The 13,345-nt window shown below is 53.0% G+C and overlaps 1 protein-coding gene across 3 annotated transcripts; it reads left to right on the top strand.

The window, feature by feature from the left end:
- Positions 1 to 9,251: 9,251 nt before the first annotated feature.
- ARSA (arylsulfatase A) lies at positions 9,252 to 12,502 on the top strand. 3 transcript variants are annotated; one of them, XM_024240095.3, is made up of 9 exons: positions 9,252 to 9,593; positions 9,747 to 9,983; positions 10,133 to 10,373; positions 10,486 to 10,704; positions 10,778 to 10,947; positions 11,261 to 11,385; positions 11,476 to 11,603; positions 11,858 to 11,960; positions 12,075 to 12,502. In XM_024240095.3, the coding sequence occupies exons 2-9, from the start codon at positions 9,760 to 9,762 to the stop codon at positions 12,392 to 12,394; spliced, it is 1,530 nt and encodes a 509-aa protein (XP_024095863.3). In that variant the 5' UTR covers positions 9,252 to 9,593; positions 9,747 to 9,759; the 3' UTR covers positions 12,395 to 12,502. The 3 variants fall into 3 exon arrangements, with proteins under 3 accessions (XP_024095863.3, XP_024095864.3, XP_024095862.3); XM_024240096.3 differs by having other exon boundaries at positions 9,310 to 9,641; XM_024240094.3 differs by having other exon boundaries at positions 9,352 to 9,983.
- The last annotated feature ends 843 nt before the right edge of the window (positions 12,503 to 13,345 follow it).

The following is a 13,345-nucleotide window of genomic DNA, read 5'->3' as shown; positions in this document are numbered from 1 at the left end:
TGACCTCATGTGAAGAACGTGTTTGCTTCCTCTTCCACCGTGATTGTAAGTTTCCTGAGGCTTCCCAGCCATGCTGAACTGTGAGTCAATTAAACCTCTTTCCTTTACAAATTACCCAGTCTCAGGTACGTCTTTATTAGCAGTGTGAGAATGGGCTAATACAAAGACAACGCCTGGAGGACTCAACCCCTCCTAGCATGGCCAGGTGGCACAGCTGGGCCAGGGAGGACTGGGCTCGGGCACTGCAGACACACAGGATGGCCAGGGGGCACAGCTGGGCCAGGAAGGACGGGGCTCGGGCACTGCAGACACACAGCATGGCCGGGGGGCACAGCTGGGCCAGGGAGGACTGGGCTCGGGCACTGCAGACACACAGGATGGCCGGGGGTACAGCTGGGCTAGGGAGGACGGGGCTCGGGCACTGCAGACACACAGGATGGCCAGGGGGCACAGCTGGGCCAGGGAGGACTGGGCTCGGGCACTGCAGACACACAGGATGGCCAGGGGGCACAGCTGGGCCAGGAAGGACGGGGCTCGGGCACTGCAGACACACAGCATGGCCGGGGGGCACAGCTGGGCCAGGGAGGACACAGCTCGGGCACTGCAGACACACACGATGGCCGGGGGTACAGCTGGGCTAGGGAGGACGGGGCTCGGGCACTGCAGACACACAGGATGGCCAGGGGGCACAGCTGGGCCAGGGAGGACGGGGCTCGGGCACTGCAGACACACAGATGTCTCCAGCCCACATCATGTCCGCTTGTCTTGACCCCAGAATGTAAAGGCTCAAAGCCAAAGACATAAGTTCACAGACAAATTAAACAAGTATCAAAAATATGACAGAAGCAAATTTTATGACCTTAAAGCATCTAACAGAGACTGTCTAAACCTGTCTGACCAATGGGCCCAGGCAAAAATGTCTCAATTATATTTAAGACTGACGACTATGAAGATACTCTAATTTTAGCAAACTCCACCTCCCAGGTTCAAGCGATTCTCCTGCCTCAGCCTCCTGAGTAGCTAGGACTACAGGCGCACTCCACCACGCCTGGCTAATTTTTGTATTTTTAGTAGAGATGGGGTTTCACCATGTTGGCCAGGATGGTCTCCATCTCTTGACCTCATGATTTGCCCACCTCGGCCTCCCAAAGTGCTGGGATGACAGGTGTGAGCCACTGCGCCCAGCAGCAACAATTTAAAAACTAAGTTTATTTACCAAAGATTACTAAAGTCACATGAACTAAAAAAGCATTTGGGTTTAGTTACATAATTCATGAGCACTTATTTATTTATAAGTCAATTTGGTACTATGTATATAATATACAAACAGGCATGTACACATATACATATAAAAATACAGACACAAATCAAGATTTTATAGCTTTAGTTTTAAAATTTTATCCATGAATCGGGTAAAAATCACTAGTTTAAAAGAATAGTTAGATTAAATTGTGCCTCTGTAAATGGAACAAGGTAAAATGTATCTGTCTCACACGGCCAAAGCCCTTACCAAGTTTTAGAGAAAACAAGGCAACAAATTTACATCTTGAAGCACAGAGAAAAAAAAAATTATTTTTATTTACTTATTTTTTTCAAGACGGAGTCTTGCTCTGTCGCCCAGGTTGGAGTGCAGTGGCACGATCTTGACTCACTGCAACCTCTGCCTCCTTGGTTCAAGCAATTCCACAGGGAGAAAGTTTAAGCTTTGGTTTAGTATGTTAAAGGAAGATTTTAAATGGATGCAAAGGTAACAAAAAGTCATAGGAATTCACCACAGGATTTTATAAGGAAAACAATGTTATTTAAATATGTGGCTATTAACTTATTCTGCATTTTTGGACTAGACCACTGGGCTCAGGACAGAGCTCATTAATGAACATGGCCAAAAAAGAATTTGCAGTTTGGAGGACCTAATATTTAAATATGTGAAAAACAGGTGCAGCTGGAAGGCAGAGCATCTAGATCTTTTAAAATCAAGGATCCCACATTTACACTGAATGCTGAGTTCCCTCTAAAAAGAGATATATATGAGACAAAGCCATACAATGTTTCCACAGTGTACCTCACTATGAAGACATTCCCCTGAGGCTGGTGGGAGGCCCACAGCAATCAGCCCATGGAGTCTCAGCCCCTGACGCCAAGTGCTTCCATAGCCTCCAAGTGTTCTGATTGTGCCTTTCTCATCTAAACATGCAGAGAAACAAGCAGCCACTGCAGGAACAACCATTCACTACAACTGCTTTCAGCCACCTCCAAAACTATGAGGCAGCCCTCGCCAGTGACCTGCCGGCCATCACACACACTCAGGTCATGCACTGTCTCACAGTGCAACGTAATTCCTGGTACCCCCAAAGCCAAAGAGATCCAGTGACACAGTGCCAAAGACAGCCGAGCTTTAGACCCGAGAGGAAGCTACCCACGACTCCTCAGGCCCCATAAGGAAGACAAAAGGGGGGTGCATGGCACCTTTCTTTGCGTTCCCCAAGGAGTCTCTAAGTCATCAGAAGTCCCTTGTAGATCCCTTCATTAGATACCAAAGATAGCAAAGGGGATGGAGGAGCACGGAGGGGTAGAAGTAAATGGGACTACAATCCTTAGAGGAGCCAATTTGGAAAAATTTTAAGGTTGTAAAAGGCCAATACAATTTTACATTTTTCTCATCAAAATTATACCAACAAATGAACCAAACAGAAGGACCAAACATACAATTTAAAGGGGTTTCAGTCAACTGAAAAAAAATTCCCAGAAACAGGGTCCAAAAGCAGAAAAGGCTGTGGACACATGGCTTGAAGATCAGCTCACCTGTTTTTAATTAAGCCAACTTCTGACCACAGAGCTCTTTTTTAAAATCCTTTCAAATATCTTATTATCAGATTTTAGCTGAGACAAACAGCGGATAGCCATGGCTTTGAGCCCTTTTTTTTTTTTTAAACCAAAGGTACCTCCCAAGTGACTCACCAAAACCAATAAGCCTTAACCAAAGCTATGGACTTAACCAAGGACACACAAGCCATCTCCAAAGAGGTGCAAAGCAGTCCTGACAACATTCAGAGCCACCCCAAAGACAGCTCAAAGAAAGGAAATCAAAAGCTGCCTGTGGAGGGGGAAAAGGTCAACAACAAATGAGTTCCCCACAAAGTCAAAAGTTGGCCAGGTGCGTGGCTCACGCCGGTAATCCCAGCACTTTGGGAAGCCAAGGCAGCCAGATCACAAGGTCAGGAGTTCGAGACCAGCCTGGCCAACATGGTGAAACCCCATCTCTACTAAAAATACAAAAAAAAAAAGAAAATCAGCTGGGCGTGGTGGCTCACACCTGTAATCCCAGCTACTCCAGAGGCTGAGGCAGGAGAATTGCTTAAACCCAGGAGGCAGAGGTTGCAGTGAGCCAAGATCACGCCACTGCACTCCAGCCTGGGCGACAGAGCAAGACTCTGTCTCGAAAAAAAAAAAAAAGAAAGAATTCAAAAGTCACATAAATATCAAACCAAAAGGGACTGGTTCCTCTATTGGGAATTGAACCCAGGCCACGGCAGTGAAAGTACAGAATTTTAAGTAGTTTCCAAGATGCAGCAGTCTTCATTGTGAATCCTGCAGGGATCCAAAGCAATGGTTTCAGCGCACAAAGGATTTTAACTTGTTACAGATCAGATTTTTGCTCTTTAATTTTGTAAAGAGGATTTCTAAGGCTAGCCACAACACTATTATGTCTTTCCTTTAATCTCCCCACAAATACAAATAAGGCAATTGTTTAAAATGAGAGACCTCTAAAATCTTTTTTTTTTTTTAGGGATCTTTCTAACATAAAGGAGTCATCTTTTGGCTATTGACAATCAGAATTTCCAATGATGTATTTATTCCAATAGCAACTCAATCCAATAAGCCCCTTCATGGAAAGCCCAAAAGATTATTTTCCAGGTTTAGAGAGGGCATAGAAGAGGAGGTTCCAATGATGCCCCCAAAATTCACTCCCAGGAACAGGCAAAGACAGCAAAAGACTCTTGTTGCCAGAGACAGTTAAGGATGGTGTTTGTACATACAGTGCCTCCAGTAACACACAAATCTGTCAGGGGCTGCCAGTCACAGACCCATTAACCTGTAACACAGGGTAGGCCTGTTGGGATTGGGCTTTCTGAGGACTGACCAGGCAACAAGGATTGGGATGACAAAAGCCCCTTATGGATGGGCCTGAGGCGAGCAAAAACCACCTGGTGACCATTGACCAGGCCCCAGAGACAAAAGCTCCTTATCTGAGGAATTTAGAAGGGAGCAAAGACCACCTGGCGACCATCAACCATCAAACAGGCCCTCCGAGGCAAAACTCCTTATCTGGGGAAAATTAGAAGTAACTAAACTTCCCTATTATCTAAAGCAGGCATCTGGTTCCAGATTTCTTCCCCCAAAAAATTTACAAGTAACTAGAATTTCTATGTGTCTCCAGAATACCATGCCGAAACTCACTGTACAACCCTTGCTGACATTAAGGCACCAAAATTACTATAAATATCATTCATCATGAACTACATGGCTAATATGGTTCAAATCACTGTTCAGCCCCCACTTTAAGGCCTATAAATGCCCTTAAGGAGAAATCCACCCGGCGTACTCAGTCCTCTTGCTGAGGCACCTCATCGCACTCTTCCGCAGCATTCCAATAAACCTTCTTTTTTTTTTGAGATGGAGTTTCACTCTTGTTGCCCAGGCTGGAGTGCAATGGTATGATCTCAGCTCACCACAACCTCCGTCTCCCAGGTTCAAGCGATTCTCCTGCCTCAGCCTCCCAAGTAGCTGGGAATACAGGCTCCCGCCACCATGCCCAGCTAATTTTTTGTATTTTTAGTAGAGACGGGGTTTCGTCGTGTTGGCCAGGCTGGTCTTGAACTCCTGACCTCAGGTGATCCACCTGCCTCAGCATCCCAAAGTGCTGGGATTACAGGCGTGAGCCACCGTGCCTGGCAAACTTTCTTTTTTCTTTTTTTTTGAGACAGAGTCTTGTTCTGTCTCGGCTCACTGCAACCTCCACCTCCCGGGTTCAAGCAATTCTCCTGCCTCAGCCTTCCAAGTAGCTGGGATTACAGCCACGCACCACGACACCTGGCTAAGTTTTATACTTTCAGTAGAGACAGGGTTTCTCCATGTTGGCCAGGCTGGTCTCGAACTCCTGACCTCAGGTGATCCACCCACCTTGGACTTCCAAAGTGCTGAGAGTACAAGCATGAGCCACTATGCCCGGCCAAACTTTCCTTTTTCAAACCTATTGTCGGTAAACTCTTTTTACCAACCCGCAAGTTGACCACCACTCCCCAGTGCTGGGGCTCTGACACCTCGCCTGGCAGGGACTTCTTAAGACAAACTGAAAGCTTGACACATTCAGAACAAAAACGGTGCTGCTTAAAATCTTACATGTCTTGGGTTCCCAACCATTTTCAGACTGACCACAAAATGTGACCTGCGAGTCACTACCTCTGATTGGCAGAGGCCAAGAGAGTGCTCCTGAGGTAGGAGGTGGGACTTAGACAGTTAACCAGGTTGAGGATTGGCTAAAACAGGGTTGGGGCAATAGCAGCTTTCAGTCAGATATGCCCGCCACTGTGCCATGTCAGTTTACCATTGCCACGGCAACACCCAGGAGTTGCCACCCCTTTCCATGGCAATGACCCAGTGATGACTACTCCTTCCCTAGAAACTTCTGCATAAACTATCCTTTAATCTGCATGCAATCAAAAGTGCGCATAAATGTGACTGCAAAACTGCCCTGAGCTGCTACTCTCAGCCTACGGGGTGGCCCTGCTCTGCAGGAGCAGTCACAGAGCTGTAACGCCACCTGTTCAATAAAGCTGTTTTCTTCTACCTCTGGCCTGTCTTTGAATTCTTTCCTGGGCAAAGCCAAAACCCTCACTGGCTAAGCTCCACTTTGGGGTTTGCCTGGCCTGCATCATTCCCACTTGCTCACAACTCAAGCTTTCAAGGACATCAAAAGAGAGGAGAATCTCATCCAGTTTTCATTTCAGGGACCCACAGCAAAGTTTGTCTAACTAGACGCATCTGATCAGAGCTGCAAAACTGACTAGCCTGCAGGGCGGCCCCAACACGGGGCTTACAGGGGTTTTAGGCCTGTGTTCTACCCAATGATACCCCTCTTTATGATAGAAAAACACAGAAAGACAAGAATGAAAGATGACTATTTCTGGGGAAAAAAGTAATCAAACAATATGAATACAAAACTAATCACATACATACATTTCTCTCATTAAGACTTTGAAGAGGAAAACAAGGTAAACAGTAATTTTTACCGTCAGCTTGACAAGATTCCACAGAGAGGCCAGGAGCCTGGCTGCTAAGACCTTCTTACCCTTCTTTCTGCCAGCTTGTTGGCTCCTGGGTTCCCTTGACGGAGGCTCCCAGGAGAGTGACTTTAGTTATCCTACCGACTGCACCAAAACTGTAGGAGCCTAGAGAAAAACCTGCGCTCTGAGTTCACAGAAAATCAACTGACAAAAGCCAGGTTAGTAAGAGAAAAGGCATACAGATTTATTCATGCACACAGGGAGAACCAGAGTGATGACCCCAACCTCCCAATGGAGTTCGGAAGCTTATATACCATCTTGAGGTTACAGAAAGAACAGGGGCTCAAAGTATGGCCACAAACAGTTTATGGTGGAAAATCAGGTAACAGTGGCAAGACCGGTTACGGGAGGGAGAGCAGAGGAGGCCTAGCTAGCAAAGGTGGCCTTGTTCTATAGATGAAACCTCACAGGTAGTAGCCCTGAGAGAGAACAGGTGGTGAATGTTCCCTTCAGGCCTTTAAAGGCGTCAGACTCTGTTCCTCTTCCCAGACCAGGCAAGGGAGGGCCTCAGAGGAGGCCTGGCCGCATCAGTGTAGATTCTCTCCACAGATGCAAATCTCCCCGACAAAAGACAGCTTTTCAGCTATTCTTCTATTTCCAGTCCTTCTGAGTAACTGTCTTGAACCATGTCAAGGAAATATATTTGGAGGTGACATATTTTGTTTTCCTTTAAGATCAAAAAGGTTAAGTCCAAGGCTGCCCAACAAGGGAGCGAGGACCCAATCATGTTGTCCTCAGATGAGTCTTTCCCCAGCAGCGTAACCCTGCAACAGGCCAGACTGGACCCCAGACACACATTCCACACCATACCATGCCTCCACCACCACACACACACACCAGACACACCCTACCTTAAACACCAGACACACACACACACCTCAACCACCGCAAACACACATACGCCACACCTCTAACACCACACACACCCAACACCACACGCCCCTCAAACACCACACACACCTCAAACACCACACACACCCCTCAAGCACCACACACCCCCCTCAACCACACACCCCCCTCAACCACACACACCCCTCAAACACCACACACAACCTCAAACACCACACGCACCCCCCCAACACCACACCCCTCAAACACCACATACACCTCAACCACACACAAACCTCAAACACACACACAAACCTCAAACACACACACCTCAACCACACACAGACACACACCCCACACACACCTCAAACACCACGCACAACCTCACACACCACACACAACCTCAAACACCACACACACCCCACACCTCAACCAGCACACACACCTCAAACACCACACACCCCTCAAACACCACACACACACCTCAACCACACACACACACAACCTCAAACACCACAAACCTCAAACATCACACACACACCTCAACCACATGCACACACATATCCCTCAAACACCACACATACACAACACACATACGCCACACCTCTAACACCACACACACATCCCCAACACCACACACATACGCACCTCAAACACCTCAAGCACCACACACCCCTCAAATACCATACACCAAACACCATACACCCCTCAACCACACACACCCCTCAAACACCACACACCCAACACCACACAACCTCACACACACACCTCAAACACCACACACACCCTTCAACCACACACACACACCTCAAACACCACACACAAACTTCAAACATCACACACACACCTCAAACACCACACACAAACTTCAAACATCACACACACCTCAACCACATGCACACACATATCCCTCAAACACCACACATACACCTCAAACACACACACCTTAAACACCACACACACCTCAACCACAACCACACACACACCCCTCAAACACCAGACACACACAAACACACCTCTCAAACACTGCACACACCACCTCAACCACACACACAAGTGAAACAAATACAGACCTCAAAGACCACACACACCCCCCACACACCCCTCACACACATACCCCTCAAACACCACACACCCCACACACCCCTCAAACACACACATAACTCAAACACCACACCCACACCTCAACCACCATACACCTCAACGACACACACACCTCAACCACACACACCCCTCAAACACCAAACACACCCCTCAGAGACCACCCACACACACCCCTCGCTCAAACACCACACACACATATCCCTCAAACACTACAAAAAAACACACACACACCTCAACCACATACACACCTCAAACACCACACACACACCCCTCAAACACCACACACATATCCCTCAAACACTACAAAAAAACACACACACACCTCAAACACCACACACCCCACACACCCCTCAAACACACACACCCCTCAAACACCACACACCACCTCAACCACACACACATGCACACACACCTGAAACACCACACACACAGACCTGAAACACCACACACACCTCAAACACACACCCCTCAAACACCACACACACACACCCCACACACACCTCAAACACCACACACCTGCCTCAAACACTGCACACACACCACACAGACACGTACACAGCCCCCCGCACCCAGCCACAGCTTACACGCACACAGACACACGTACGCAGGAGAAAGGGTGTCAAAGCTTTTGCTAGTCGTGAAGGAAAAGCCCGCAGTCCATGCGGCTGCACGGTTTTCCCTGCGATTTGCTCATTCACCGGGTGCCCATAACGCTCCGTGCTCAGGTCTCTCACAGGAGGGCCCGAGTCTCCCAGCACCGGAGGTCTGCGGGCGCACGAGCCGCTCCTCCTCTGGAGAAGCTCCGGACCGAGAGGGTCCCGGACACTGCGCAGCGCCGAGCCCCGCGCGCAGCCCGGGACGCCTCAGCCGGAGCCGACCGCGCAGAAGAAGCTCCCAGAGCCCGTTTCAGGACCGCAGCCAACAGCCTCAGGCGCAAACTGCCGCCTCGGAGCGAGCACGCGCAGCAAAGCCCCTGGCCCCGCCCCTTTCACCGCCCTGGTCCCGCCCCGTCACCGCCCCCTTTCACCGCCCTGGCCCCGCCCCTTTCCCCGCCCCTTTCCCCCGCCCCTGGCCCCGCCTCGCAAGGGTCACAGGTCACGGGGCGGGGCCGAGGCGGAAGCGCCCGCAGCCCGGTACTGGCTCCTCCTGGGCTCGGTCCAGCGCCTTCCCCCTGGCCCGACTCCGCTGATCAGCGTCAAGTGACTTATGCCCCCGACCCTGAGCCCGGACCGGCAGGCGAAGAGGATCAGATCTCCGCTCGAGAATCTGAAGGTGCCCTGGTCCTGGAGGAGTTCCGTCCCAGCCCACGGTCTCCCGGTACTGTCGGGCCCCGGTCCTCTGGAGCTTCAGGAGGCGGCCGTCAGGGTCGGGAAGTATTTGGGTCTGGGGTCTCAGGGAAGGGCGGCGCCTGGGTCTGTGGTCTCGGAGAGAGCCTGCTGGAGCCAAGTAGCCCTCCCTCTCTTGGGACAGACCCCTCGGTCCCATGTCCATGGGGGCACCGCGGTCCCTCCTCCTGGCCCTGGCTGCTGGCCTGGCCGTTGCCCGTCCGCCCAACATCGTGCTGATCTTTGCTGACGACCTCGGCTATGGGGACCTGGGCTGCTATGGGCACCCCAGCTCTACCACCCCCAACCTGGACCAGCTGGCAGCAGGAGGGCTGCGGTTCACAGACTTCTACGTGCCTGTGTCTCTGTGCACACCCTCTAGGTAAGGAGTGGGCTGCGCCTCTTCCCCGCCCCGACCCTCCATCTCTTTCCTCCCAATGGATTACAGGAGGGCGGGAAAAACGTCTGTCTCTCTCTCTAGGGAAGGCCACATTTCTGTCTGTCTCAGGGACTCTGTGACTTGTCCTGCAGGGCCGCCCTCCTGACCGGCCGGCTCCCGGTTCGGATGGGCATGTACCCTGGCGTCCTGGTGCCCAGCTCCCGGGGAGGCCTGCCCCTGGAGGAGGTGACCGTGGCCGAAGTCCTGGCTGCCCGAGGCTACCTCACAGGAATGGCCGGCAAGTGGCACCTTGGGGTGGGGCCTGAGGGGGCCTTCCTGCCCCCACATCAGGGCTTCCATCGATTTCTAGGCGTCCCATACTCCCACGACCAGGTAGGAACCACCAGGCCCTCAGCCACCCTCCCACCTCTCAGAGTCCCCCAGCCCCTGATGCTCCCGCAGCCCCGCCTGCCAGCCCAGCCCTCACTGGAGCTGCCCACCTCAGGGCCCCTGCCAGAACCTGACCTGCTTCCCGCCGGCCACACCCTGCGACGGTGGCTGTGACCAGGGCCTGGTCCCCATCCCACTGTTGGCCAACCTGTCCGTGGAGGCGCAGCCCCCCTGGCTGCCGGGACTAGAGGCCCGCTACGTGGCTTTCGCCCATGACCTCATGGCCGACGCCCAGCGCCAGGATCGCCCCTTCTTCCTGTACTATGCCTCTCACGTAAGTGATCTTGTCCCGACCCCCTGGCTGCCTGTGACCCCTACCCAGTGCTAACTCCAGTCTTTGCCCCCAGCACACCCACTACCCTCAGTTCAGTGGGCAGAGCTTTGCAGAGCGTTCAGGCCGCGGGCCATTTGGGGACTCCCTGATGGAGCTGGATGCAGCTGTGGGGACCCTGATGACAGCCATAGGGGACCTGGGGCTGCTTGAAGAGACGCTGGTCATCTTCACTGCAGACAACGGGTATGCCAGCAGGGCAGCAGGGTGCTCCGGCCCTGTCACAGGCCAGGGCCCTGGGGGCCTTGCAGTTCAGCTGCTTGCCAAGAACATAGTGGGTGAGGGGGTGTCAGGAGATGCTGGCCACGTTGCAGGGACCCAAGGTGTAGTCAGGAGACACAGGTGCACAGAGAGCTGGTCTTGGTAGGCCTGGGAGATGCCGGGCTCGTGCTGGGCACCTCCGGGCAAGCTTTGTGACTTAGAGCTGTGGGGCCGCTGGTCACCCTCGGTGGCTCAGAGGCTGTGGCTCCATGGCTTATGAGCTCCTCCTGTGTCCCAGACCTGAGACCATGCGTATGTCCCGAGGCGGCTGCTCTGGCCTCTTGCGGTGTGGAAAGGGAACGACCTACGAGGGCGGTGTCCGAGAGCCTGCCTTGGCCTTCTGGCCAGGTCATATCGCTCCCGGTCAGTCCGCAGGCCCTCTCCTTGGAACCCTGGCCCCACCACCCCAACCTTGATGGCAAACTGAGTGACTGAACAGCCTCCTGCCCCCAGGCGTGACCCACGAGCTGGCCAGCTCCCTGGACCTGCTGCCTACCCTGGCAGCCCTGGCTGGGGCCCCACTGCCCAATGTCACCTTGGATGGCTTTGACCTCAGCCCCCTGCTGCTGGGCACAGGCAAGGTAGGGCCGGTGACCCCTGATCCCAGATCCTTGGCCCCTGTCCTGGCCCTCCCCTGGGGTGAGTGTGGGCAGTTCCTGAGAGTCTGTGCCTCAGTGCCTCCTGCATTGAGCGGCATCCAAGTGGCGCCACCTCTCAGGTTCCTGGGTGGGCAAGAAGCAGTACACGTCCAGGGCCTCACACCAGGGCTGGCAGCCCCAGGTATGTGCGGTGCTTGGGGCCTGTCCCGCCCCGTGACCCCTGACTCTGCCCCCAGAGCCCTCGGCAGTCTCTCTTCTTCTACCCGTCCTACCCAGACGAGGTCCGTGGGGTTTTCGCTGTGCGGAGTGGAAAGTACAAGGCTCACTTCTTCACCCAGGGTAACCCCTCCCAGTGGATCCCTCCTACCGACCTGCTGACCCCTCCCCGGAGCCCCAGATCCCTGGCCCCTCCTCTCATTCTTGCCCTGTGCACAGAATTGGCTCCCTCCCCAGGCTCTGCCCACAGCGATACCACTGCAGACCCTGCCTGCCACGCCTCCAGCTCTCTGACTGCTCATGAGCCCCCGCTGCTCTATGACCTGTCCAAGGACCCTGGTGAGAACTACAACCTGCTGGGGGGTGTGGCCGGGGCCACCCCAGAGGTGCTGCAAGCCCTGAAACAGCTTCAGCTGCTCAAGGCCCAGTTAGATGCGGCTGTGACCTTCGGCCCCAGCCAGGTGGCCCGGGGCGAGGACCCCACCCTGCAGATCTGCTGCCATCCTGGCTGCACCCCCTACCCAGCTTGCTGCCATTGCCCAGATCCCCATGCCTGAGGACCCCTCGGCCTGCCTGGGCATGTGATGGGGGAGCCTGTGCGGGAGGCTCAGGTGTCTGGAGGGAGTTTGTACCTGATAACATAATAACACCAGTGGAGACTTGCAGGTGTGACAATTCGTCCAATCCTGGGGTAATGCTGTGTGCTGGTGCCATTCCCCTGTGGTACAAATGAGGAAACTGAGGTGCAGAGAGGTTCAGGACTTGTACAAGATCACCCAGCCAGAATGAGGTTGGGCTGGGATTTGAACCCTGGTGTCGTGGCTCTGGAAGCTGCCCTGGCGCCTTGGTGATCTGTGTGGGTCAGTGCACACAGGCACACGTCAGCCATGAGGACACGGGCACATCCGTTCCCAGGAGCAGCACCACGTGCCTTTGAGTGCCAGGAACGGGCTGGGAGGGTGTGAGGGCGCGGTGGCCAGAAGACTCAGAAGATGCAAACTGCCTGAGAGAGACGGGATTTTCCCCCGAAGAAGCATTCTTAGAGGCACAGGCACTGGACCTCCTTGGTTCTTATCAGAAACCTGTCTGAAGCCAGGTGATGAGTTACACACTCCAGGTGGGGATAAGGGGCCTGGAGCCCCTGCTGGCTCCTAGGAAGGCACAGCAGCAGACCCTGACACAGCCCTCCTGGGGCCCCTCCACCCTCCCAGGCCTCTGCATTTCACCTGTGTCCACACTTCTGTCTCCTGCCTTCACCTTTTGACCCACTACTAACGATTCTCCACCCAGCAGACAAAGTGATCTCTTAAAAATATCTGTTGGCTGGGCGCGGTGGCTCACGCCTGTAATCCCAGCACTTTAGGAAGCCGAGGCAGGTGGATCACCTGAGGTCAGGAGTTCGAGACCAGCCTGACCAACATGGAGAAACCCCATCTCTACTAAAAATACAAAATTAGCCAGGTGTGGTGGTGCATCCCTGTAATCCCAGCTACTTGGGAGTCTGAGGC

The sequence above is a fragment of the Pongo abelii genome, chromosome 23, assembly GCF_028885655.2.
Source record: "Pongo abelii isolate AG06213 chromosome 23, NHGRI_mPonAbe1-v2.0_pri, whole genome shotgun sequence".
In the NCBI taxonomy this organism is placed as follows: domain Eukaryota; kingdom Metazoa; phylum Chordata; class Mammalia; order Primates; family Hominidae; genus Pongo; species Pongo abelii.
This window is presented reverse-complemented; position numbering and strand designations above follow the sequence as displayed.